Source organism: Lithobates pipiens, unplaced genomic scaffold (genome assembly GCF_037356315.1).
Source record: "Lithobates pipiens isolate NorthernLeopardFrog02 unplaced genomic scaffold, aLitPip1_a1.2 Scaffold_18, whole genome shotgun sequence".
In the NCBI taxonomy this organism is placed as follows: domain Eukaryota; kingdom Metazoa; phylum Chordata; class Amphibia; order Anura; family Ranidae; genus Lithobates; species Lithobates pipiens.
This window is the reverse complement of record NW_027507758.1, coordinates 149,360,848-149,384,715: the sequence shown is the minus strand read 5'-3', so window position 1 is coordinate 149,384,715 and position 23,868 is coordinate 149,360,848. Positions and strand designations below refer to the sequence as shown.

The following is a 23,868-nucleotide window of genomic DNA, read 5'->3' as shown; positions in this document are numbered from 1 at the left end:
GAGGGGGTTCTGTTGAAAACAAACAAGGTCAGGTAGACCAACTAAAAATTCAGCCACAGTTGCCAGGAAAAATTGTTCGGGATGCAAATAAAAACCACAAAGAACTTCAGGTGAAATACAGGACTCTGAAAACATGTGGTGCGGCTGTTTCAAAATGCATAACAAGGAGGCACTTAAAGAAAGATAGGCTGCATGGTCAAGTCTCCAGAAGAAAGCCATTACTACGCAAATGCCACAAAGTATCCCACTTACAATACGCCAAACGTCACAGAGACAAGCCTCAAACCTTTTGGCACAAAGGCATTTGGAGTGATGAGACCAAAATTGAGCTTTTTGCCCACAACTATAAATACTTCATTTTGGAGAAGAGTCAGCAAGGCCTATGATGAAAGGTACACCATTCCTAGTGTGAAACAGGGAGGTGGATCACCGATGTTTTGGGGATGTGCAAGCTACAAAAGACACAGGAAATTTGGTCAAAATTGATGGCAAGATGAATCCAGTATGTTATCAAAAAATACTGGAAGAACATTTGCATTTATCAGCCAGGAAGCTGCACATGGGACGTACTTGGACATTCCGACATGACAATGATCCAAAACACAAGGCCAAGTCGACCCGCCATTGGCTACAGCAGAATAAAGTGAAGGTTCTGGAGTGGCCATCTCAATCTCCTGACCTCAATATCATTGAGCCACTCTGGGGAGATCTCAAAACCTGCAGTTCATGCAACACAGCCCAAGAATTTGCAGGAACTGGAGGCTTTTTGCCAAGAGGAATGGGCAGCTTTACCATCTGAGAAGATAAAGAGCCTCATCCACAAATACCACAAAAGACATCAAGCTGTCATTGATGTTAAAGGGGGCAATACACTGTATTAAGAACTGGGCTATTTAAACTTTTGATCAGGGTCATTTCGGTAGTTTCTGTTGCGATTATGATTTAAAAAGAGTAAACACGATTGATAATAAATGGCTTCAGCCATTTACCATACGAACCATGAGTGAAAGAAAAGTTTTTGTGTTATTCATATTCTCTGACAAATGGCAAAGAAATCATAAAATCTGCCAGGGTATGTAAACTTATAAGCACAACTGTATATACATACTCACAAATATTAGATCCTATACTGTATAGTGGACCTTCGCTAACCTAGAAGTACATAGAATGTATGGGTAATTATCTATAGGGTTACTGATAATAAATGTCAAATGGTACTTGAAATAATGTAAACCCTTCAAAAAGGCATATCTTGTAGACACTAGCTTTTACAATGAAATATACATCTATATATTGTGATCTGGGGAATCATTAGCTTAGTGGTAGATGTGTTTAGTAAAGTCCATGTCAGACACAACTGTGTTAAAGGGCCCGGTAGCCTACTTATTATTATGATTATACAGGATTTATATAGCGCCAACAGCTTACACTGCACTTCACAATATATATAAAAAAAAAAAAAAAAAAAAGGAGAAAATACAATTACAATAAAATACAAGAGGGTTAAGAGGGCCCTGCTCATAAGAGCTTACAATCTAAGGAGGGTGGGGCAAGTAGTACAAGAGGTTATAAGTGTAGGTGGGGGGGGCTGACGGAAGTGATAAAAGATTGGTAGGCTTAAAAAGAGGTGTTTTCAGGGATTGCCTAAAGGCAGCCAGAGTAGGAGATAGCCGAACAGACTGAGGTAGTTCCAGAAGATGGGAGAGGTGACAAGGGAGCTTGAGAGCAGGATTGCTGGGCAACCAAAAGCCAGTGTAGGGATTTTCAGAAAGGGGTAGCAGGCACTAAGCAGGTTGGCAAGGTAGAATTCTTTATAAATTGAAGAGGGGATAGCTTATGGAGAGGTAGGCCTATGAGAAGGGTGTTGCAATAGTCAAAGCGAGAGATGGCAAGTGAGCAAATTAGTAACTTATGGATTGTATTAGTTAAAAAGGGGTGAATATTAGAAATGTTTTTATGAATGTAAATTCTACAAACTTGACAAAGATTGGATTTGGCCCAAGTCAGGATTACACCTAGTACTGGCATGAGGGGGGAGGGATTGATGGTTGCATTATTTATTTTGATTGAAAATTCATGAAGGGGGGCCGGGGGGGGGGGGAATTATCAGCTTTGTTTTAGAGAAATTTTGTTTAAAAAGGAAGAGATCTATGCCAGTAAGTTAGTAATGCGAGAGAAGACTGAAGGTGTGAGGTGAAGAGTAGTGATATAGATTTGGGTGTCATCGGCGTAGAGATGGTATTAGAAACCATGGGGAGGTTATCAAATGAACAAGGGAGGAGGTGTAGATAGAGAAGGAGTCCAAAAACAGAGAGCTGGGGGACCCTTTACAGAAAGAGGAAGTGGTGAGGAGGAGACAGAATTGTAGGTTACACAGAAGGAGTGCTGTGATAGGAGGAGAAACAAGATAGAGCAGAATCTTGGAGGGCACGGGAGTAGAGTTTGAGAAGGAGCGGATGGTCAACAGTATCAAAGACCGCAGAGAGGTCTAGAAGTAAGAGTATGGAGTAGTGGTTTTAGAAATTAGTTACATTGTTTGTGATTTTTAGTAGGGCAGGTTCTGTGTAGTGCTTCCAGCCTGTAAGGAGGTCAAAAAGGTTGTTTTGTTTTGAGTGAGGTAGGAGCGAAGACAGTTGTAGACTAAGCATTCAAAGTTTAGATGTGAATGGGAGCAATTAGGTGGATCTTAAGTTGTTCAGATTGGTGGGGTCCAGTGAGGGCTTTTTAAGTATGGAAGTGATCTGTGCATGTTTTAGAAGGGAGGGGATGGTGCCAGTACAGAGGGAGAGATTAAAGATGTGAGTGAGGGAGCATTGGATAGAATAAGAGGGCGACCATAGTAGTTGCGTGGGAACAGGATCCAGGGGACAATTTAGAAAAGTTTTGTAACCTCTTCTGTAGTAGCCAGTTCACAGGAGGAGAGTGTTGACTGTGTGTGTGTGTGTGTGTATATATATATATATATATATATAATTTTTTTTTTTTGTTTAGTTTTTTTTATTCTGAGTAATTTTCCAGCAAAACAAATGTAGACGAGAAGTGTCAAAATTGGCCTGGGTGGCAGGGGGTTAATTACCATAAGTAATATAAATAATATATTGTTTTTAAGATAATTTACTATATTTTCAAAAAACTGTACTCAAGCAGGTGCCTTAATGGATAAATTACTGAAGTTTGAACTTCCAACCAGCAATTTCAGATTAACTGCAACCTCTCCCACATGGAGTGCCGTCTCAAGGAGTTTAACTTGGTTCCTAATCAGGAGCACACCTCCCTCATGGCTGCAACAACTGATCCAACATCAACTCCTACTCCACCCCCACCTCTCACCAGACCATCATTCTAAGGGCCGTGGGCACCTGGACATACAACCTGTTGGTTGTCCACAAAAACCAGACGCTGGGTTGGAGCCCCATCTGGAAATACCAAAATCCGGAGAAATCTGCAAAAGCAGGTTTTCACCACTCAAATTCTGTGTGTAGTCCTGACCTGAGCAAACCCTGGTTCCTTTTCGTGACCATTTTTTATAGTGACAGAGCCTTACACTGTCCCTGGGAACTAAAAACTATTTTTTTTATTCTATACCCACCCCACTTAGATGAAAAGCACGTTTCACTGCTCCATCCCCTCAGTGTCTAGCTCCAGCAGGGACTCACTGCAGCCCATGGACGGGCCTGGTGTGCATCAAGAGCCAGCTGAAAGAACCCAAAGGGACCAGGGCTGCAGATCGGATTTCATCAGGGCAATGCTGAATTCACTAGGCGGGTGAGTATGTGAATCAAGGACAACCCAAAAACAACAAGAGGGGTTAAAAACATAAAAGTTCTACTTTAAGCTCAGTTTTGGGGGGGGGGGGGGGTGTTATAGTTGTGGTAATGTTGTTAGCGCTTCAAACCATGGTTGATATGGTGTCAGGATGATTGAAGCACATAATTTCTATAATTACGTTGTAATATACAGTTAGGTCCATATACATTTGGACACAGGCACAATTTTGATACTTTTGGCTCTGTACGCAACCAAAATAAAAATGAAATTGAAACTATTCCAATTAATTTGAAGTGCAGACTTTCAGCTTTAATTAAAGGGGTTGAACATGGATATCAAGCACAAATTTTAGGAACTGCAACCATTTTAATACACAGGCCCATTTTCAGGGACTCAAATGTAATTGGACAAATATAATCAAATAAAATTATACATTTTTAATATTTTGTTGAGAACCCTTTACTGGCAATGACTGCCTGAATCCTAGAATCCATGGACATTACCAAAGACTGGGTTTCGTGCTGATGCTTTGCCAGGCTCTAACTGCAGCTTCAGTTCTTTGTTTGTGGGTCTTTCTGCCTTTAGTTTTGCCTTCAACAAGTGAAATGCATGTTCAATTGGATTGAGATTAGGTCATTGACTTGGCCATTGCAGAATATTCCACTTCTTTTCCTTCAAAAACTCCTGGGCTGCTTTTGCAGTGTGTTTTGGATCATTGTCCATCTTTACTGTGAAGCGCTGTCCAATCAACTTTGCTGCATTTGGCCGAATCTGAGCTGCAAGTATCTCTCTAAACGCTGCAGAATTCATCCAGCTGCTTCGACCTTCTGTCACATCATCAATAAACACCAATGACCCAGTTCCACAGGAAGTCACGCATGCCCATGCCACCACACTGCCTCCATCATGTTTTACAGATGACATTGTGTCCTTTGGATGCCGCCATTCTGGTACAGATTAATCTTAGTTTCATCCGTCCGAAGAATACTTTTCCACAACTGGTCTGGCTTTTTTAGATGTATTATGGCAAAGTCTAATCTGGCTTTTCTATTCTTCAGGCTTATGAATGGTTTGCACCTTGCGGTGAACCCTCTGTATTCTCTTGTGAAGTCTTTTCTTGATTGTAGACTTTAAAAATGATACGCCCACCTCCTGGAGAGCGTCCTTCATTTGTCTGGATGTTGTGAATGGGTTTCTCTTTACCACAGAGGATCCTGCAATCATCCACCACTGTTGTCTTCCATGGACGTACAGGCCTTTTTATGTTGCTGAGCCCACCAGTGCATTTTTCTTTCCTCAGAATGTACCAAACTGTTGATCTGGCCACTCCTAATGTTGCTGCTAGCTCTCTGATGGATTTGTTTCAATTTTGAAACCTTACAATGACCTGTTTCACTTGCATGGACATGTCCTTTGAACGCATGATGTAGGTTCAGAGCAATAGATCCCAAATGCAAATATCACACTTAGAATCCTGGCCTTTTACCTGCTTAATTGATGAAGAAATAAACGAAAGAGTAGCCCACACCTGGCCATGAAATAGTGTTTGATTCAATTGTCCAATTACTTTTGGTTCCTTGAAAAAAAGGGGGGGGGGGGTTGGATAATCTTAAGAGCTGTAATTCCTAAACCCTTCCTCTGATTTGGGTTGTGCATACACCCAAAATTAAACCTGAGTGTGCACTTTCAGCCCATATCCATTATAACTATAGCTTGAACATGTTTTGGCCCGTGTCCAAATATATATGGATCGAACTATAATGAAACTATAATGAAATAGATGCAGCCTGCCACCACAGCCACCAGGAGGTAGACTCCCACCAGCCTGCCACCACAGCCCCCAGAGGCAGCCTGCCATCAGATGCCGCATGCCACTGGCCTGCCACCACTAGCCTGTCAACAAATGCAGCCTGCCACTAGGTCACCACTAGCCTGTCACTAGATGCAGCTTACCACTGTGAGAGGCTTTTGTGCTTAGTAAAGTCTCATGCAGCCTCTCCCCATTTTCCCCCTTAGGAATCTGGCATTCAAGTTCAGAAGTGGGAAAACTGGCACATGTGCACTATACCACAGGGTCTCACTCCCATGACAATTCAGAATGTAGGAGGCACACCAACAGTGATGTGGCGGTGATATAATCTTTCTGCTCTCCTCTTTGCATTCTGTCTGTGGCCCGGTTTTTAATACGGCATGGTCCGGCACCAGTCCGCGGCCAGGGACCCTGTTGTAACAGGTATGTACAAGTAGTATTTAATGGTATTAGATTTAAAAAAAAAAAAAAAAAAAAAAAAAAAAAAAAAAGGGAGACACACCACCATCATTTATACTCACCTAGGCTGGATTGATGGTACATCTGTCCCCTGGTGACTCTGCATGTCCAATTACAGCTGATCACGATGTCAACAGGAAGAGCCAGTGATCGGCTTTTTCTCACTCGCGTCTGACAGAAGCGAGTAGAGGAGAGCTGATCGGGGGCTCTCCTGACAGAGTGGGTCTGCGCTGATTGTTTATCAGTGCAGCCCCCCCTCAGATGCCCACACTGGACCACCAGGGACTCCACTAGGACCACCAGGGAAGTGGGCAACATGTGGATGGTTAGGTATGTGCCCCCTGGCCATCCACATGTGCAAATGATGCCCAATCTGTGCCAGTCAGTGCCCACAAATGGGCGCTGACTGGCACCATCATGTACCAGTGTCACCCATCAACCAGCAATGCCACCCAGTGTCATCAGTGCCACCCAGTGTCCAGCACTGCCACCTATCAGTGCCTGTGCCATCCATAAATACCCATCAGTGCCACCCAAAAGTACCCAGTAGTACCCATCAGTGCGACCTATCAGTGCCACCTCAGTGCCTGTCATTGAAGAAAACGTACTTATTTACAAAAAAAATTTAACAAACAAAAAAAGATTTTTTGTTGCACAAAAAATAAAAGTCGCAGACGTGATCAAATATCACCAAAAGAAAACTCTATTTGTGAGCACAAAATGATAAAAAAAAAATTGTTTTGGGTACAGTGTCGTATGACCGCGTAATTGTCATTCAAATTGCTACAGAGCTGAAAGCTGAAAATTGGCCTGCGCGGGAAGGTGCCTGGTATTGAAGTGGAGATTATATATTTAAATGTATTTATTTTAATATATACACACACACACACACACACACACACACACACACACTTTATTAGGCACACCAGCTCAATTGCTTGGTAACACAAACTGGTAATCACATGCATTTAAGCATCTAGACGTGGTGAAGACAACTTTCTGAAGTTCAAACTGAACATCAGAATGGGGACGAAAGGGGATTTAGGTGACTTTGAAGGTGGCATGGTTGATGGTGCCAGATGGGCTGGTCCAAGTATTTCATAAACTGCTGATCTACTGGGCTTTTCATGCACAACCATCTCAAGGGTTTAGAGAGAATGGTTCGAAAAAGAGAAAAAAATCCAGTGGGTGGCAGTTGTGTGGACGAACATGCTTTGTTGACGTCAGGAGGAGAATGGGCAGATTTGAGATTATAGAATGGCAACAGTAACTCAAATAACCACTCATTACAACCAAGGTGTGCAGAATACCATTTCTGAATGCACAACATATCAAACCTTTGGCTACAGCAGCAGAAGACAACACTAAATGTCACTCCTGTCAGCTAATAACAGGAAACTGAGGCTACAATTTGCACAGGCTCACCAAACTTGGTTTCAGCTTTCAATGGTAGGCTCATAATTTGGCATAAAGATGAAAGCATGGATCCCTCCTACCTTGTATTGAGTCTGGTGGTGGTGGTGTAATGGTGTGGGGGATTTTTCCTTGGCAAATTTTGGGTCCTTCAGTACCAACTGAGCATTGTTTAAATGCCACGGCCTACCTGAGTATGGTTGCTGACCACGTTCATCCCTTTATGACTAGTGTACTCATCTTCTGATGACTACTTCCAGCAGGATAATGCACCATCTCACCACTGGCTTCTTGAACATGACAATGAGCTCACTGTACTCCTATGGCCTCCACAGTCACCAGATCTCAATCCAATAGAGCACCTTTGGAGTGAGGTGGAACAGGAGATTCGCATCATGGATGTGCAGCCGACAAATCTGCAGTAACTGCGTGATGCCATCATGTCAAGGTGGACCAAAATATCTGAGGAATGTTTCCAACACCTTGTTGGAATTTATGCCACAAACAATTAAGGCATTTCTGAAGGCAAAAGGGGGTCCAACCTGGTACTAGCAAGGGGTACATAATAAAAGTTGCTGGTTAGTGTATATATACACTGTTAAAAAAAAGTGTATGTGTATATATATATATATATATATATATATATATATATATATATATATATATATACATACACACACATACATACATATACACACACACATACATATACATACACACACATACTTTTTCTGACTGGCACTCTTTAGAGTAAATCCCAAGATAGTAATATGGCAATCATTCTTTTTAAATATAAATGTTCGGTCAACATCAAATTTTACTAATACTAGGGAATCAAGGTTGAAACTTCAAAATGGCTGATCGGAATTTTGTAAGCTTATCCAATGGAACAAAGTACAGTAAACAAGAACTAATCATCAGGAGTCACCCTGATCACTGATTATTAATGAATAATAAAAATCATTAATGAATCAAAATCTGATTGGGTGCTATGCGTTATGTCAATTTCTTTTATCGCCTGCCTTGGATTTCCACATTGATGTATGGCAAATCATCTAGACAAGTCAATCTCATAAACATACTGGGGGAAGAAAAAAAATAAAAAAATAAAAAAAGTACCAATCTGGCAATATATCCAATTCATATGGGTCTAGTTATCCTCATTATGAACAAAAAAAAAAAAGAAAAAAAAAAAAAGAAAAATACTGCACATGCTATATCTACTCAAGCGCTGAAGAGGTTAATTGAAAAACCAAGGCTGTTTTAATGGTTTAAATAGATATCTTTATTTTCTGTTTATAGCCAGATGGGGTGCTGCTACTCCTGAAGCTTGCTGTCTCCAGTATTATCTGTATGCATTCCATTTGAATCCAATTTCCTTTTATTACCTCTGCCCAGGTCAGGGATGAATGGCTGTCAGATTCGCAGTGGAATAAAAAGAAAAGGAGGAAGAAAAAAAAAAAAAAAAAAAAAAAAAAACCCTCTCTTCCTGAGGCAGCTAGTTTCAATTCAAACAGACACATGGCTAATCTGCATATGTGAAGGTCACGGCAATCCAGTGGAAGAGGTTAAGACTGGAATAGCTGCCGTTAAAAATAAATATATACAAAAACTGATACGTAAGAATGCACTTTTTTTTGGCTCTGGGGCTGACAAGAGGAAATTTACGTGCATATATTCCAATATGATATTCATAAATATACATAAACTATGCATCCACATATCAGTGTCAGAATCCCTTTTGGCAGTTACTCAAAAAAAAACCCCAGACACATTTGATTTTGTAACTGAAAAAGCTCCATGTAATTTTCATTTGGGTGGCAGCATGTCAGCGACTGAAGTGAGATCAGACTATCTAGTGATTTGATCTGGCACACATATTCATTAGGATTTAGGATTCAAATTTATCTTAAATATTTTTGCAATATATTTAAAAGTACAATAATATATATTTTATTGTCTTAAAAAAAAAAAAAGCAATTTTATACACAGAAGTTGGATGTGTTTTTGCCCTGGTTTACCCATTACCTAAAATTAAGGGCCATATTTCTATGAAGAAAAAAAAAAATTCTATTAAAATAAATAAACCCAAAACACACGCACCAGGAAGATTAGCCTGCTGTAAATACTTCACCATTTACTGCTTTGTAAATATGTCCCAAAATTCCCAAAGAATACTGGTTATTGGATTACTGTTTCATTTGTAAATGTAGGTTATGATGCCATTGTCATAACTTCTACATATTTTCAACTTGTACACTTTTTAACATAAATCAATAAACTAACATTACTAATAATTTTTCAAAAATTCCATCCAATGTTGTCTGCAGTTGCTCCAGCACTCCGAGACTAGACGAACATTCACCCATCCCCACTCCATCACCTGCTCTATTCAGCACCCCCTATATAAAAAGCAGATGCTAGCCATGTATCACCAGTGATAGAGCACAAAGGATACATCATGGAAATAAAGTAAAAAGTACATTGTATAAAGTGCAAGAACACTATTTGGCTTACGTTTACATAATTGTTATTTAATACATATAATATTATATACAAATTTGCTATAAAAAAAAAATTATAAAATATAAAAAACACCTCAACACTGACAAATGCAATGCAAAAGATGCATACTAGAATTTTTGTAAGAACAGCAGGATCAATGAAACTGAGAAATACAAAATATGTATAGCTCAGATACTTATGGGGCCTTGCTATAGAAATAAATTTTTTTTTTATTCCAATATTAAAAGCAAAAAATAAATATTTATTTGCGTTTTAAAAAATGTACACTTTTCCCAACACAATATTTAAATAGATGGATTGCCAAGCCAGTACTAACCATTTATTGCACTAAACACACAGTGCAGTATGGTTGCTAGCTTTAAAAATAAAAAAAAAATTATGCAAAAGAAAGAAAATGCGAAAAAAAAAAAATCCAGCAAACAGTGTTAGGTGACAAATATAAAAAACACAAGACTGAGGTTAAAAATGAGCATAACAATATATTTATAAAAATGTCATAATATATATATATATATATATATATATATATATATATATATATATATATATATATATATATATATATATATATATATATATATATCTCCATCAGGAGAAAACCATTAATGTACATGTACTAGAAGGAAAACACCTTTAAAAAAAACAAAAACAAAAAAACAAGCAGGATGGTAAAACATACAAAACGTTAAAATTCATAGGCAAAGACATATAGAAAGTGGGAAAAGACACATAAAATAGAAAAAGATGAAAGAATGCCAAGAAAGTCAGGAAAATAAAAGGAAGAATAAACAAAACAGAAAACAAAAAAATAAAATAAACAAAAACACAGATATATTGGACACATATTCAAAATATAAACCTAGGTTGAGTAATGCAACAAATACACTGATGTTTATAAAATACAATAGATTAAAAAGGATGCGAGTGAATCATGAAAAAAAAAAAAAAAAAAAAAAAAAAAAGCTACAAATTGGGCTTAGAAACCATAATAAACAAGTCAAAGGCTCAGAGAAAATAACTGTATTTAGAAAGTAACAGGCTGGCACAATGCACATATAAAAAGGCAAAAAAAAACAAAAAAACACACCACATAATAAACTTCAGGCATGCCCCTTGTATCATGAGTCACAGCTCCGAACACATTCATTTGATTTTCCATCTATTAAAAACATACAGATTGTGTTTAATACCAGCACTTGCAGAGAAAACCAAAATAAAACAGGTTATAAAAAGATAACCCCCTGGGAGGATGGGAACACAAGACAGAAAAACAAAATGTAACGTCACTGTCCAACCCTTGTATACGTAGCAGACAAAAGGCCACTGATGCACTTTATCGACAAGGCACCAGTTTTAAAAATCTGGTATGCAAGAAGGAATCGATGTGATCTCATAGCAGGGTTGCATGCAAGTTTTGATCTTTTATTTTAGTTTTTAAGCTCAGTATTGCAATAGTTAAGCATTTTAATAATTCAAAATCTATTATTTTGCAACAACCGAGAGTGTTTGTCATGTTGTTCAGCTAACACCCATTCATTTCTGAATAATGTCTAAAACACAAAATATACTTTTAAAAAACCCAAAGACAGATAAAAACCAGTTTGCAGAAAATGATGACTTTTTTTTTGTAATCAGATAAAATACAATCACGTAAAAAAAATAAAAATTTTACACTAACCAGTACCTATTGTACCAAATAGTAATTGGAACATACAGAGTGAAGCGATCAGAGAACACAAGTAATTTGTGGGATGCATAATCTGTCGATAATATTACTATTTAATGGCGCAGACCAGTTTTGCCAGAGAATCACAAAACAAGGCCTTAGCTGCTCTTTATATATAGTTTGCACACTTGTAACCCAGATGTCATATACACGACAGTATAATTCAGCAAGTTAGGGGTTATTTTGAAGGGAAGATTGTACCCTCAGATAATTATTTTAAAATTAGGTACACGGCTATCGTTCCCTTAATGTAAAATGGCTGACAGATCTGAAATGATACTGCAGCATAAAATTTAAACATGTAGGCACCACCACTAGGCCTGGTTCCCAATGTGGATCCTTACAGCTGTCTATCCATAACCCCTGATGACCCTGGCCAGCTATTGTCTGAAAGTACTGAATGAGGATCATAGTGATTTTTTTTTTTACCCCCCTTTTTTTTTTTTTTTTTTTTATTAAGGATGGGGTGGGAATTGCAATGCATGAGCCACCATGCAGATTCATACAGTGTACAGCACTGCTCTGTGTTTATATCTTGAATGGGACTTGTAATGTCTCCTTATAATATAGCATTATTATCACACACAGGTGGTGAACAAGATAGCACAGGACATTTATACAAATGTGTAATGTATATAATAGCCCTTACCAGATTTATTTACCAAAAAGAAAAAAAAAATGATAAATATATATAAAAAAATGTAATATACTTAAAAATTATGGTAATATAGCATTACAATGTACAAAAAAAAAATCCCATATTTTGTACATGACATGATCATTCCGAATCTGTCATCTACCAAAAAGGCAGCAGTTTATTGGTAAAAATTGTTTACATCATCACACCAATCTTATACAATACGGAGAACTACAGAATGCTAATAACTCTAGTGTGAAATATAAAAAAAAAAAACTGTCACACCAACAACGTATGTGTAATGAATAGGAAATAATAGACAGCTTTCGCTAAACAAAAGAATGCAGTTAAAAGGCTTACAAAATTTCCTCCACTATGAAATCATTATCGAAATTTCCCAAACATACCTATTGACTTAAGTTCCATATCAAACCCATAAAGCAAAAAAAAATTAAAAAAAATTAAATAAAAAAACCACACACACAAAAGATGGGCAAGTACCAGTGAAGAGTTTTGAAAAAAAAAAAAAAAAAAATTCAATATATATATATATATATATATATATATATATATATATACACACACACACACACACACACACTGATAAACAGCACTTGAATAATTAGAAGAGGCCAGGTCAATAAACATTTGCTCATATGCATATGAAGAGGCCAGGTCAATCATCATTTGCACATACGCATATATCAAGGCTTCAAAGCACATTTTATAGATTAATAGCTAGTACTTTATTTTAGATCTGTTAATTGTATGACCAAAGAAAAAAAATTTATATATATATATATATATATATATATATATATATATATATATATTATATAAAAAAAAAAAAATAATAAAAAAAAAAAAATAAGGGGAGACATCTTCATTCTCAGCCTTTTTTTTTTTTTCCACCCCATATATTATAGAGTACATATAGGACCAGAACCATATACACCATGTTAGATTGAATGAGTATACAGCATCTTATTTAATAAGAAGAATCAAGGCCTTTTTTTCTAAGAAAACCCCACCCTATGTAGCATTTCATGTTCCAGACGATGAGAGGGAAAAAAAATAAAAAATAAAAAGCCCCGCAATCAACTTCTATAAAATAAAAAAGCAAAAAACAAAATAATTAGCAGCATTTGTCCCGATTTTATAAATGAAAAGAAAATCTGCTGATGCGGCTAAGCAATAGATTCCCACAGGCACTATTGTACAGATACAAGCCGCATTTCCTTGTGTGCTCAGTGATGTTTTAATTGATAAAAATAAAACTATATACACACACGTATGATAATACGGGAAGGCAGCAAGTGTGTCAATAGATGTTGCTGCCCGACTATTATTTGTGCCAGAGAATATTTGTGACTGTACTGTTCAGCAATTCTATTTACATCAGCAGTGCTAAATGCCCAATGGTGAGAGGGGAGCCAATCAGATGGCAGATTAGATGTCAACTCAGAGGCAGCTGTCTGGAGACTATTACAGCCAGTTTACCTCCACAATTCAAATTCCAAACCTTGCAAAGGAGATCAAGTCACTCTTTAGACTCAAGCTGCTAAGCAAGAAGCCTAGAAGGGATCCATTGCAGTTTCGACCCCATCAAACCAATAAAACCCAAACAAAAGCCATTAAAAGATCATTACACAATGCAAAGGGAACCTGTTTACTTGATCCAAACCTCTGATAAATATATTCACATTTAAAAACAAAAAGAAGACAATAGACAGCACAACACAGCAACCATATTATGCACAATGAATGGCAGCCATTCTCTGGATCTGGAACACAAAATAAATGACTACGACAACATCCTTCTTAGGTATAAATAGGAAAAATATAGATCTTTAGAAATGCCTATGCTGACATTTGTATGGTTTGCTATTTAAATTGCCATTAAAAAAAAAAGAAGGTGGGGGGGGAAATGGGGCGGGCAGCATCAGATGCAAATCACAATTGAGAAATATACACATTTTGCAGATACTTACATTTGTATTGGATGGAGTTAAGTGCAATAAATGTTCTAGGTAGAACAAAAAACAGGTCTATGTCTTCATTTTATTCAGAATTAAAGAACAATAAAACAAGGGTTAGAAAAAAAAAAAAAAAGACCAGAGAACCCAATAACACCATTTTCCTACTGCAAGGAACCAAATACCCAGCTGGCATGCCCGTGTGTACCCTACCAGGAATAAGACTTACAATCTGGGCCTGTGCTCTCATTTTTGTCTGTTGGTCTAGAAAATCTAGTTTTCATAGAACTGCAAAACCTCCCTAGCAGGCTTGCAAAACGCTTCAATGCTTTATATGGAAATAAAAAGTACATGGGACATGCAGCAACAAAGCTAGAGACTTGTGGGAGACAAAAAAAAATGCACATTCATACTCCAGACTCAAATATCAAAAAGGCAAAACATATGAAAAGTGATCTACTAATAAAAAGCAGTGTTTTTTTTTTGTTTTTTACCTGGGATCTGCTGATGGTTTGTCCAGTGCTTCCAGGGCTCATAGCTGGGTGATTTCTTTGTTGTGCTCCCCAGCCGGTGGTGGTAGCTCCATACTGGGACCCCATGTCTTTGCCCATCCCTATGCCCCCAGGCTGTTGACTCCCTGGTGTGTTGCTTGACTGTTGTTGGGGTCCACCAGAAGTGCTGTAGTCAGGATAGCTTCCTCCATAACTCCGCATCATAGGGCTAGGGGATGTTAGGAGTTGGTTCAGAGTAGGGGTGGCACCAGATGGGTGCTGGGTTTGTCCCTGGTACCTTGGGAAGCCCCCTGCATTGGAAGCACTAGGTGGCTTCCCATGACTGCCACCTCTTTCCCCTATCATCATGTTGCTGCTGCCTGGGGTACCAGTGCTGCTTTGCCTTGGGGAGCTCAGCACCCCATATGCAGAGGTAGAGCTGCCATAGCTTCCCGCCCCTCCTCCTGCAGCAGCAGCGGCCCTGCTGAATCCCTGGTAGTGGTCAAACTGATTGCTGCCGTACCCTTCATGGGAGTTCTGCATGGGGTCCAGGTTGCTGCTGGGGGCTGTAGATCCAGAATGCATCATCCCCATACCAGTGCTTTGTTGTCTGCCATGTTGATCAAAGCAAGGCCCTACTCTGTTTGTTGATGCACTGCCATAATAATTATTAAATTCAGACGAAGAGGAAGAAGAAGAGGAGGACGAAGAAGAAGAGGATGATCCACCATGGCCACTAATATTATTATTATTGCTGCTGTTTCCTTGCTGCTGCCCTCCTCCCAGCACTGCATGCTCATACCGACTGCTCATGGGCTCCCCAGCCATCATTTTTCCCTGCAGATCGTCTTCTTCTCCTGCCTTGCCAGTCCTCCTAGACTGGGGGTCGCCCTGATTAACCAAAGCAACATCTTTTTCTCCTGCACCAGCATTATTACAGCCCTCTTCTCCCACACCAGCATGTTGTTGTTGCTGCTGCTGATTTTCCATATCTGACGCCTCGCCACTGCTGTTGCTTCCTCCTCCAGGGCTGCTTTTATTCGGTGTCGGTTGTTGTGCTGCTCCTGCTAGTTGCTGTTGGGGCTGCAGCTGATTAAGTTGCTGGGGTGGATGGTTGGGGTGGTGGGGAGGATGCTGCTGCAGATGCTGGGGTGCATGGTGGGGTGTATGCTGCTGGCTGTGATGGCCATGGTGATGAGAATGAGCAAGATAGTCCCCAACACTACCACACTTTAACTTGTGGTTGGGGATCCCACCACCCATCTCCATAGCCTGAAAATGGGGCGACACCGCCGGATTTCTCCCGTCCTTTAGTCCTGTGTCCGAATTGCTGCTATTGTTATTGTTCGTATTATTAGCGGTGGAGGATAAGAGAGATGAGGTTGATAATGAATTTGCATTTGCCATGTTTACTTCGTGGTGGTGATGATGGTGGAGGAGATGGTGGTGATGGTGGTGGTGCAAAAGGTTGTGGTGGTGGAGGTGATCCACATTATTGTTCATTCCGCTGTTAGGAGTCCCATCTCCTAATCCAGGGATAGATCCCGAGCCTGGTCCTGTCCCCCCAGGGTTCAAGTCCTGATTCAGTCCAGGAAGACCCTGGTTTTTACCCTTATTGTTCGCATTGGTGGTCGGCGCAGCAGCTGAAACCACTTGCGTTGCCATGATCATTGCAACATCTCAGTCAATCCTGGTAACAGCAAAAAAAAAAAAAAAAAAAAATAAAAAAGAAGGAGGGGGGGGGGCCCAAAATGTGCAACAATAACCCCCCTAAATTAAAAAAAATAAAAATAAAAATCACAGCACAAAAAAAAAAAAAAAAAAAAAAAAAAAAACAATAGCAGCAAAAGCCCAAAAAAATGTCCCAAAAAAAAAAAAAAGAGCGACGATAACTCCAGTAGAAGTAAATAAACCTCCGATCACTTCACGTGAGTAAACGAAAAAAAAAAAAATAAGAGAATGAAAAAGGAGTTAAATAAAAACAGGAAATGTAAGAATGAAAAAAAAAAAAAAAAAGCCTTGTTGATCCTTATGGTCGGTGTCTTTCCTTGCCGTGGGACTTGCCGAAGCTTTTGTTGACAAGCATAAAATGAAACTTTTTTTTGAGCTCCTGTGTGTGTCTCCTAACCCGGATATAGGTGCATACAAGACTGTCTGAATCTATCCGGCCCAGCATGGCTTGAGAGAGGCTCTAGCAACCATTATCCACTTCTTTCTGATTAAAGTGCACATGGAAAACCTGGACTGGATTCTCTTCTTTTCCTGCTATTTGGAGCCAGGGAAGATTTCTAAATAGCAAAAAAAAAAAAAAAAAAAAAATTCTTTGAAAACGCACAAAAAGTGGCTATTAAAATAGAGTGCCTTGGTGCTTCTGAAACAGAACAAATTTCCCCCTGGTACTACTCCAAACATACAATCAAGCAGCAAGCAGCTGCTGCTGGGGACATGTGATTTGGGTGAACCTTCAGCTCCTCTGCCTGCTCTCTCTCCACCACCCCCTCCCTTCCCAGCGAAACAACAGAAGGAGGAGTGGTTGCAGTCTGCAAGAGGAGAAGGCTTGTGGGAGGGAAAGCTGTGCCAGTACGTTAACCTCCTGTGTGCCGCCGCGCAAAGGCAACACGTAGCCAGCCGCTTTGGCTGTGAATACAAATAACCAGACGCTAATATTTGTCATTTAACGCGTTTATTTCAGAACACCGAGTCGCCGTTTCTAAAACGTGTGACAAGCGCCCGTTCGCAGCGGTGCCTTGTAAAACGCGGTCTGCCATTTTCTTTTTAACCCTTTAAAGTCCACCTTTTTCAATGAGTTAGCGTGACTCAAAATGTGCGCTACCAAACGGTGGAGCAGGACGTTAAAGGGTTAAAAACACATATTGTGTCTTTAATGCGCTGCGTTCAAATTGAATGCGATACATAATGTGTTTTACACCCAGTTTGTATGCGTTTTCATCCCTGGCCGCCTTGGAAAAGATTGACACGTGACGCAAGCAATGTACTTAGGCTTGGTTCACACCTATGCGTTTTTCATGTGCGTTTTGCAGAAAAGAGCTACAGTCCATTTAAAGAGGAACTGCAGTCTGCTCACTAGGGATGAGCTCAGGCGCGTTCGCATTGGCCCACGTGCAGAGCCCGCCAGGAAGTTGGCGCAGCGCTAATGACAGGCAGTGAGACATTGCAGCACTGCGCCGACTTCCTGGCGGGCTCTGCATGTGGGCCAATGCGAACACGCCTGAGCTCATCCTTACTGCTCACATAATTTGTAATAAAAATATCTTTGCCATTCTGAAGCTTCACTCCAACCACTTTGCATATTACTTTATATATACTGGGATTCTGTACTTGTCAAATATGCTGCAGAAATCTCCCTACACTGAGTCTGGCTGCAGCAATTTGTGGGCAGCTGACGCTGCTGCCTGTTCACTTCCTGGATATATATATATATATATATATATATATATATATATATATATATATACACATACATGTGTGTGTGTGTATGTGTATATATATATATGTAACTAGGTAACATAGAGGCACACCTCCAGCTCTGCAGCTCTCATTGGCCCTCTTTTGACTCATCCCCCGAGAGAGAGAGAGCTGTGCATGATGTCATAAGCCTAGGTTAATGACCAGACAAGAAACAGGAAGTGGGCTGTATAAAGTATTTACTGGCAGAAAATAAAAACGTTTTACTATCCAAAGTTAAAACAACAAGGGCAGAAGATTTACAGTGGAGTAGTACCCAAAAATTGAACTTCTTCTTTTTCTGGTTCTTCCCCCTCTGGTGCCACATTTGGTGCCTTTCAGGGGGGAGGAGGGAGCAGATATCTGTCTAATGTAGGTATTTTTCTCCCACTTCCAGGCATAGATACTCGAGCCACCTACGGGTATCTACGCCACTCCCCCCCGCTGTATTCTGGGAGACACACGTGTCCCAGAAAACAGCAGGGACCAATGGGATAGCGAAGCATGAGTCGCGCATGCGCAGTAGGGAACCAGGAAGTAAAGCCTTCACTTCCTGATTCCCTTAGGCTGGATTCACACCTGTGCATTTTTAGTACTTTTTTCATTTTGCAGATTTGCACTACAGAACATATAACATGGTTTCCTATGGAACACGTTCTGTAGTGCAAATCTGCAAAATGCAAAAAGCACTAAAAATGCACAGGTGTGAATCAGGCCTTACTGAGGATGGCGGCGGCAGCACCCGACAGCCGAGGGAGAGATTGACTTCAGGTGCTGACATTGCAGGTGCCCTGGACAGGTAAGTGTCCATATTTTAAAAGTCAGCAGCTGCAGTATTTGTAAAAAAAAAAAGTCGTAACTCCGCTTTAAGAGATGGAAAGTTGAAAAAAATTACTGAAGGTCCGCTTTAACATGGTTTTCTATGGGTCATGTTCACATCTGTGCGTTTTCCACTGGTGTTTTTTTTTGGAAAGGGGTCAGAGACTTTTTTGTCCACAGCAGGTTGCATTTTTGGCTCCATAGATGTCAATGAAAATGCAGCAGAAATGTATCAAAAATGCATAAAAAAACGCATTTTGATGCGTTTTTGCTGCAATTTTGCTGGCTTCTCCAGATACTTCCCATAAATGCAAAACAAGTCAAAATCACTTGTCAAAAAAATGCAAAACGCATCTGGAAAAAAGCATCAACTGCAACCTTCATAAGGCTTCTTTCACACTGAGCCGTGGCGGTGTTAGCGGTAAAGCATTGTTTGTTTTAGCGGTGCTTGAGCGCTGTTTAAGCGGCACTTTTCAGCCGATAGCGGGGCGCTTTTAACCCCAAAGAAGAGGTTAAAAGCGTCTGTGTTGCAGTGCTTCTGAACTGCTTTTTAGGCGCTTTAGAAGAGATGCCCATTCATTTCAGTAGGCAGGGTGTTTTGGGAGCGCTGTATACAGTTCTCCCAAACTGCTCCAAAGATGCTGCTTGCAGGATTTTTCCTAACGCTCCGCAAGCACCCCGTCCCAGTGTGAAAAGACACACTGAAATTAATGGGAGGCGTTATTTAGGCTGGATTCACGCCTATGCAGTTTGTGCTTTTTGCATTTTGCAGATTTGCACTACAGAATGTGTTCCATAGGAAACCATGATAAATGGACTGTAGTTAAAATCTGCAAAAAGCACTAAAAATGCGTAGGTGTGAATCCAGCCTCAGAGGCTATTTCTAGCGCCTGAAAACCACCTCAGCGTGAGAGGGGTCTTAGTGTGAACCCGGCCTAAGGCTGGATTCACACCTATGCATTTTTAGTGCTTTTTGCATTTTGCAGATTTGCACTATACTCCATTTATCATGGCATGGTTCACACTTATGCAGGTTCCATAGACTTCAATAGAAAGGCAGAGGAAATGCATCAAAAAATGCAGTGCTTGCATTTTTTCATGCATTTTTCCTGCGAATTTGCTTGTTTCTCCTGCATGACAACAGATACGTCCCAAAAATGTGAAACGCATCAACAATGCCTTACAATGTGCCAAAAAATGTTAATTGCACTGGGGAAATGCATCAACTGCAACCTACATAAGCCCTGATTCACATCTATGCGGTTTTTAGTGCATTTTGCAGAAACGCACTACAGTCCATTTAACATGGTTTCCTGTGGGTCACGTTCACATCTGTGCATTTTCCACCAGTGCTATTTTTGGAAAGGGTCAGGTTTGCGTTTTTGGTTCCATAAACCATAATAGAAATGCAGCGGAAACTCAGTTTTTAATGCATCTCTGCTGTGTTTTTATTGGTTTCTCCCGCAAGACAACAGACACCTCCTAAAAACGCAACGCATTAAAAATGTGTCAAAAACTTGTGAAAAAAAACCCAAAACACACCAGAAAATGCATCAATCGCAGCCTACATAGGTAAGGCCAGGCCTAAATGTTTTTTTGTTTTTTGGGAGGTGTCTGTTGTCTTGCAGGAGAAAACAGAACAAATACAGCAGAAACGTTTTAAAAACATAAACACTGCGCTTTTGATGCATTTTTGATGCATTGAAGTCTATGGAACCAAAAATACAACCTGCTGTACGAAAAAAAAAGTCCCTGACCCTTTCCTAAAAACGTACCGATGGAAAATGCACAGATGTGAACATGACTCATAGGAGACTATGTTAAATGGACTGTGGTGCGTTTCTGCAAAACTGAAAATGCACAAAAAAAAATGCATATGTGTGAACCAGGCCTAATGGTGTGAATTATGCCCATAGGATAACTCATGTTTTGGACTGTCTATGCAGCTGGAATGCAATCAAAAATGCATCCAATTGTATGTGGTGTAAATGGGTCCTAAGGAAAATGCATGAAAACGCATGCACAATACACATTAAAAACAAGAAAAAAATTGTACACAAGCAGACACGCACAGATGTGAACGCAGTGTAAAGCTGGCCATAGAAAGTTTGTTTCTTTTCCTTCTGGCAAACGAGATGGATGGAGGAATTGTCCCAACCAGGACATTGTAATCTCACGGCAGAACCCGCAGCTGGCAGAATACACTGATCAGCAGCTGCGGCCCAATTAACAAAAATGTTTTGGAGGCAAGGAAAAAAAAAGTCCGCTTGCAGTATCTTTGATGCGCTTTAATTAAAATGCATATAGAGTTCAAAGGTAACGCACCTAAAATGCATGTAAAATGTGTCTAAAATGCAGAGCACAGATACAGAGCAGCCCTAGTTACAGCATCTGATTACATTTGTAAAGTGATGCCATTGCTGCAAAGCTGCTCTTTGGAATTCGGTGACACGCTGCCCCTTTCACACAGGATCTGTCATCTGCTCAGCAAGGAATCTGTGAATAGATCAGCTGCTAGATCACAGCAGAATGGGATGGATGGCACTTTTGTGACATCTGCGTCTGTTTAGTGTTTAGCTCCATTCAAAAGACACGGCTTTCTGGAAAGAGGCGTAACTAGAACCTTCAGGGGCCTGGTGCAAGAAACCATGAAGTCCCCCCCCCCCCCCCCACTCCATCTGAGCCCCAGGCTTCCAGTTTCCCATGGACATTCTCCTAGAACCCTGCCTCCCGCATACACGCTGGGGCACGCAACCAGCATGCTCTGTGACTGCTATGACAGAGCTGATCTCAGATCAAGAGCCAATCACAGCGGACCTTTACCATGTGTTTAGCTGATCACATGTAAACAGATTTGCCAGTTCTCGGCAGTCCTTTTCTCTTACACTGTGTCTGTGTGGGGAAAGGAGAGCCATTAACGGGCAAGACTGTCAGTACATTGTATTCACTGATAATCAGGGCACTTATCATCGGTGCCCTCATTATCAGTACATTCCTATTAGTGGTCATCAGCGCAGCCTACCAGTGCTCATCAATGTAGCCTATCGGTGCTGCCTATCAATGGCGCCTATCAGTGCTCGTCAATACAGCCTATCAATGCCCATCAGTGCTGCCTATCAGTGCTCATCAATGCCATCTATCAGTGCCACCTATCAATGCTCATCAATGCCGCCTATCAGTGCTCATCAATGCCATCTATTAGTGCCACATATCAATGCTCATCAATGCCACATATCAGTGCTGCCTATCAGTGCTCATTGATGCAGCCTATCAGTGCCACCTATCAGCGCTCATCAATGCCGCCTATCAGTGCCCATCAGTGCCACCTATCAGTGTTGCCTATCAGTGCTCATCAATGCCACCTATCATTGCCACCTATCAGTGTTGCCTATTAGTGCTCACCAATGCCACCTATCAGTGCTCATCAGTGCCATCTATCACTGCTCCACCGTGGATCACATTTCAGAGCCTGCCACCTATGAGAAACAAGCCATTTTGCTACGGGTCACACCAGTGGCATTTTAATTCTAGTGTGGGCCTGGGGCTGTCTTGAACTCCCACTGGTATAATTAGATCATGCATACAGCTGGCCATACACTGATAGATCTCTTTCATTCAGCCTGCATGCTAAATGGAAAAAAATGTCCAGATTTCTCCATCAAAACTATACAGTGCAGATGGATGAATTGGCAGTGCTGGGTATTGTATTCTGACAGCAGGCACCTGCAGTGGTTAGAATACCTAAGCCCCTGTACATACGGTCGGAGATTCTGCCAACCAAATCCTTCGGATTTTGTCCGTCAGATTTAGTATGACGGATTGTGTCCGAAACTGTTGCATACACACGGTCGGACTAAGTTATCGAAAAATCCGATCTTTCAGAACGTGATGATGTAATTTCGTTATGATGGGACTACATTCAGGCTAGTAGCCAATAGCTTTGATGTAGGAATTTGATCTGAGCATGCTTGGCACTTGGTCCGATCAAAATTCTCTACACATGATCGGATTACGTCCGACCGGCCCTATTGGTCAGGAAATATTTCCAACATGTTGGAAAATTGGGTCCGACGGAGATTTGGACGGAATCAGTCCGATGCATACCACACACAGTCGGATTATCTGACGACACGGTCCGATAAGACGCATTCCGACGGATTCTCCGACCGTGTGTATGCGGCATAACAGTGCCTGCATCTCATTGTATGCAGATGCTGTTCAGCAGAGAATCTTCTTTTCAGCTCATTTGATTTTTGACTTGGATGGGAAGGTCCCGACAGGGATAGCCAGAAAGCAAATTCTAGCAAGCCAGCTTAAAGTGGTTGTAAACCTCAGTGTTGGAATTTGAGCAAAGCACATATATATGCAGTGTCAAAACTCCAAGTGTTGTTTCTCTCTGGTGCCTTGTTCCTCTGTTATCAGCATGATTCACTTCTGAAAAACTTTCCTGACACATGCCATAAATTTGTGTCAGGAGGGAGTGCTCAGAACAGAGCTTGTCTATTCACAACACAGTTCTTTTGCTGTATGGAGAGGAGACTGCAGAGATACAGGTTTACATCCACGTGAGGCTGGGTTCACACTATTACAATTCGCATGCCAGGAGATTGTGACCAGCTCTCTATGGAGCCAGTTTACATATCTATGGAGTGGCTCCAGAGCAAATTGCACAGGAGTCCTATGCATCTTCCAGTCCGTTTCAGGTCTGAATTCAGCCCGGGACAAATGGGGATGCACCGGGCCCTTGCTGTGAGCCGCTCTGTGCTGCGGTGTGAACT

General features: G+C 40.6%; 1 protein-coding gene across 12 annotated transcripts in view; it reads right to left on the bottom strand.

The window, feature by feature from the left end:
- ARID1B (AT-rich interaction domain 1B) overlaps nt 1–23,868 on the bottom strand; it is a 527,934-nt gene that overhangs the window by 491,980 nt on the left and 12,086 nt on the right. For 11 of the 12 annotated variants that reach the window (XM_077486251.1, XM_077486257.1, XM_077486255.1 and 8 more), the window contains exon 1: nt 14,810–16,513. The exons of the other annotated variant lie outside the window; for it this stretch is intronic. In XM_077486251.1, coding sequence (XP_077342377.1) covers nt 14,810–16,477 — 1,668 coding nt within the window. In that variant the 5' untranslated portion in view covers nt 16,478–16,513. Of the gene's footprint in view, nt 1–14,809; nt 16,514–23,868 lie in introns of those variants that run through there. 12 annotated transcript variants of the gene reach the window in all.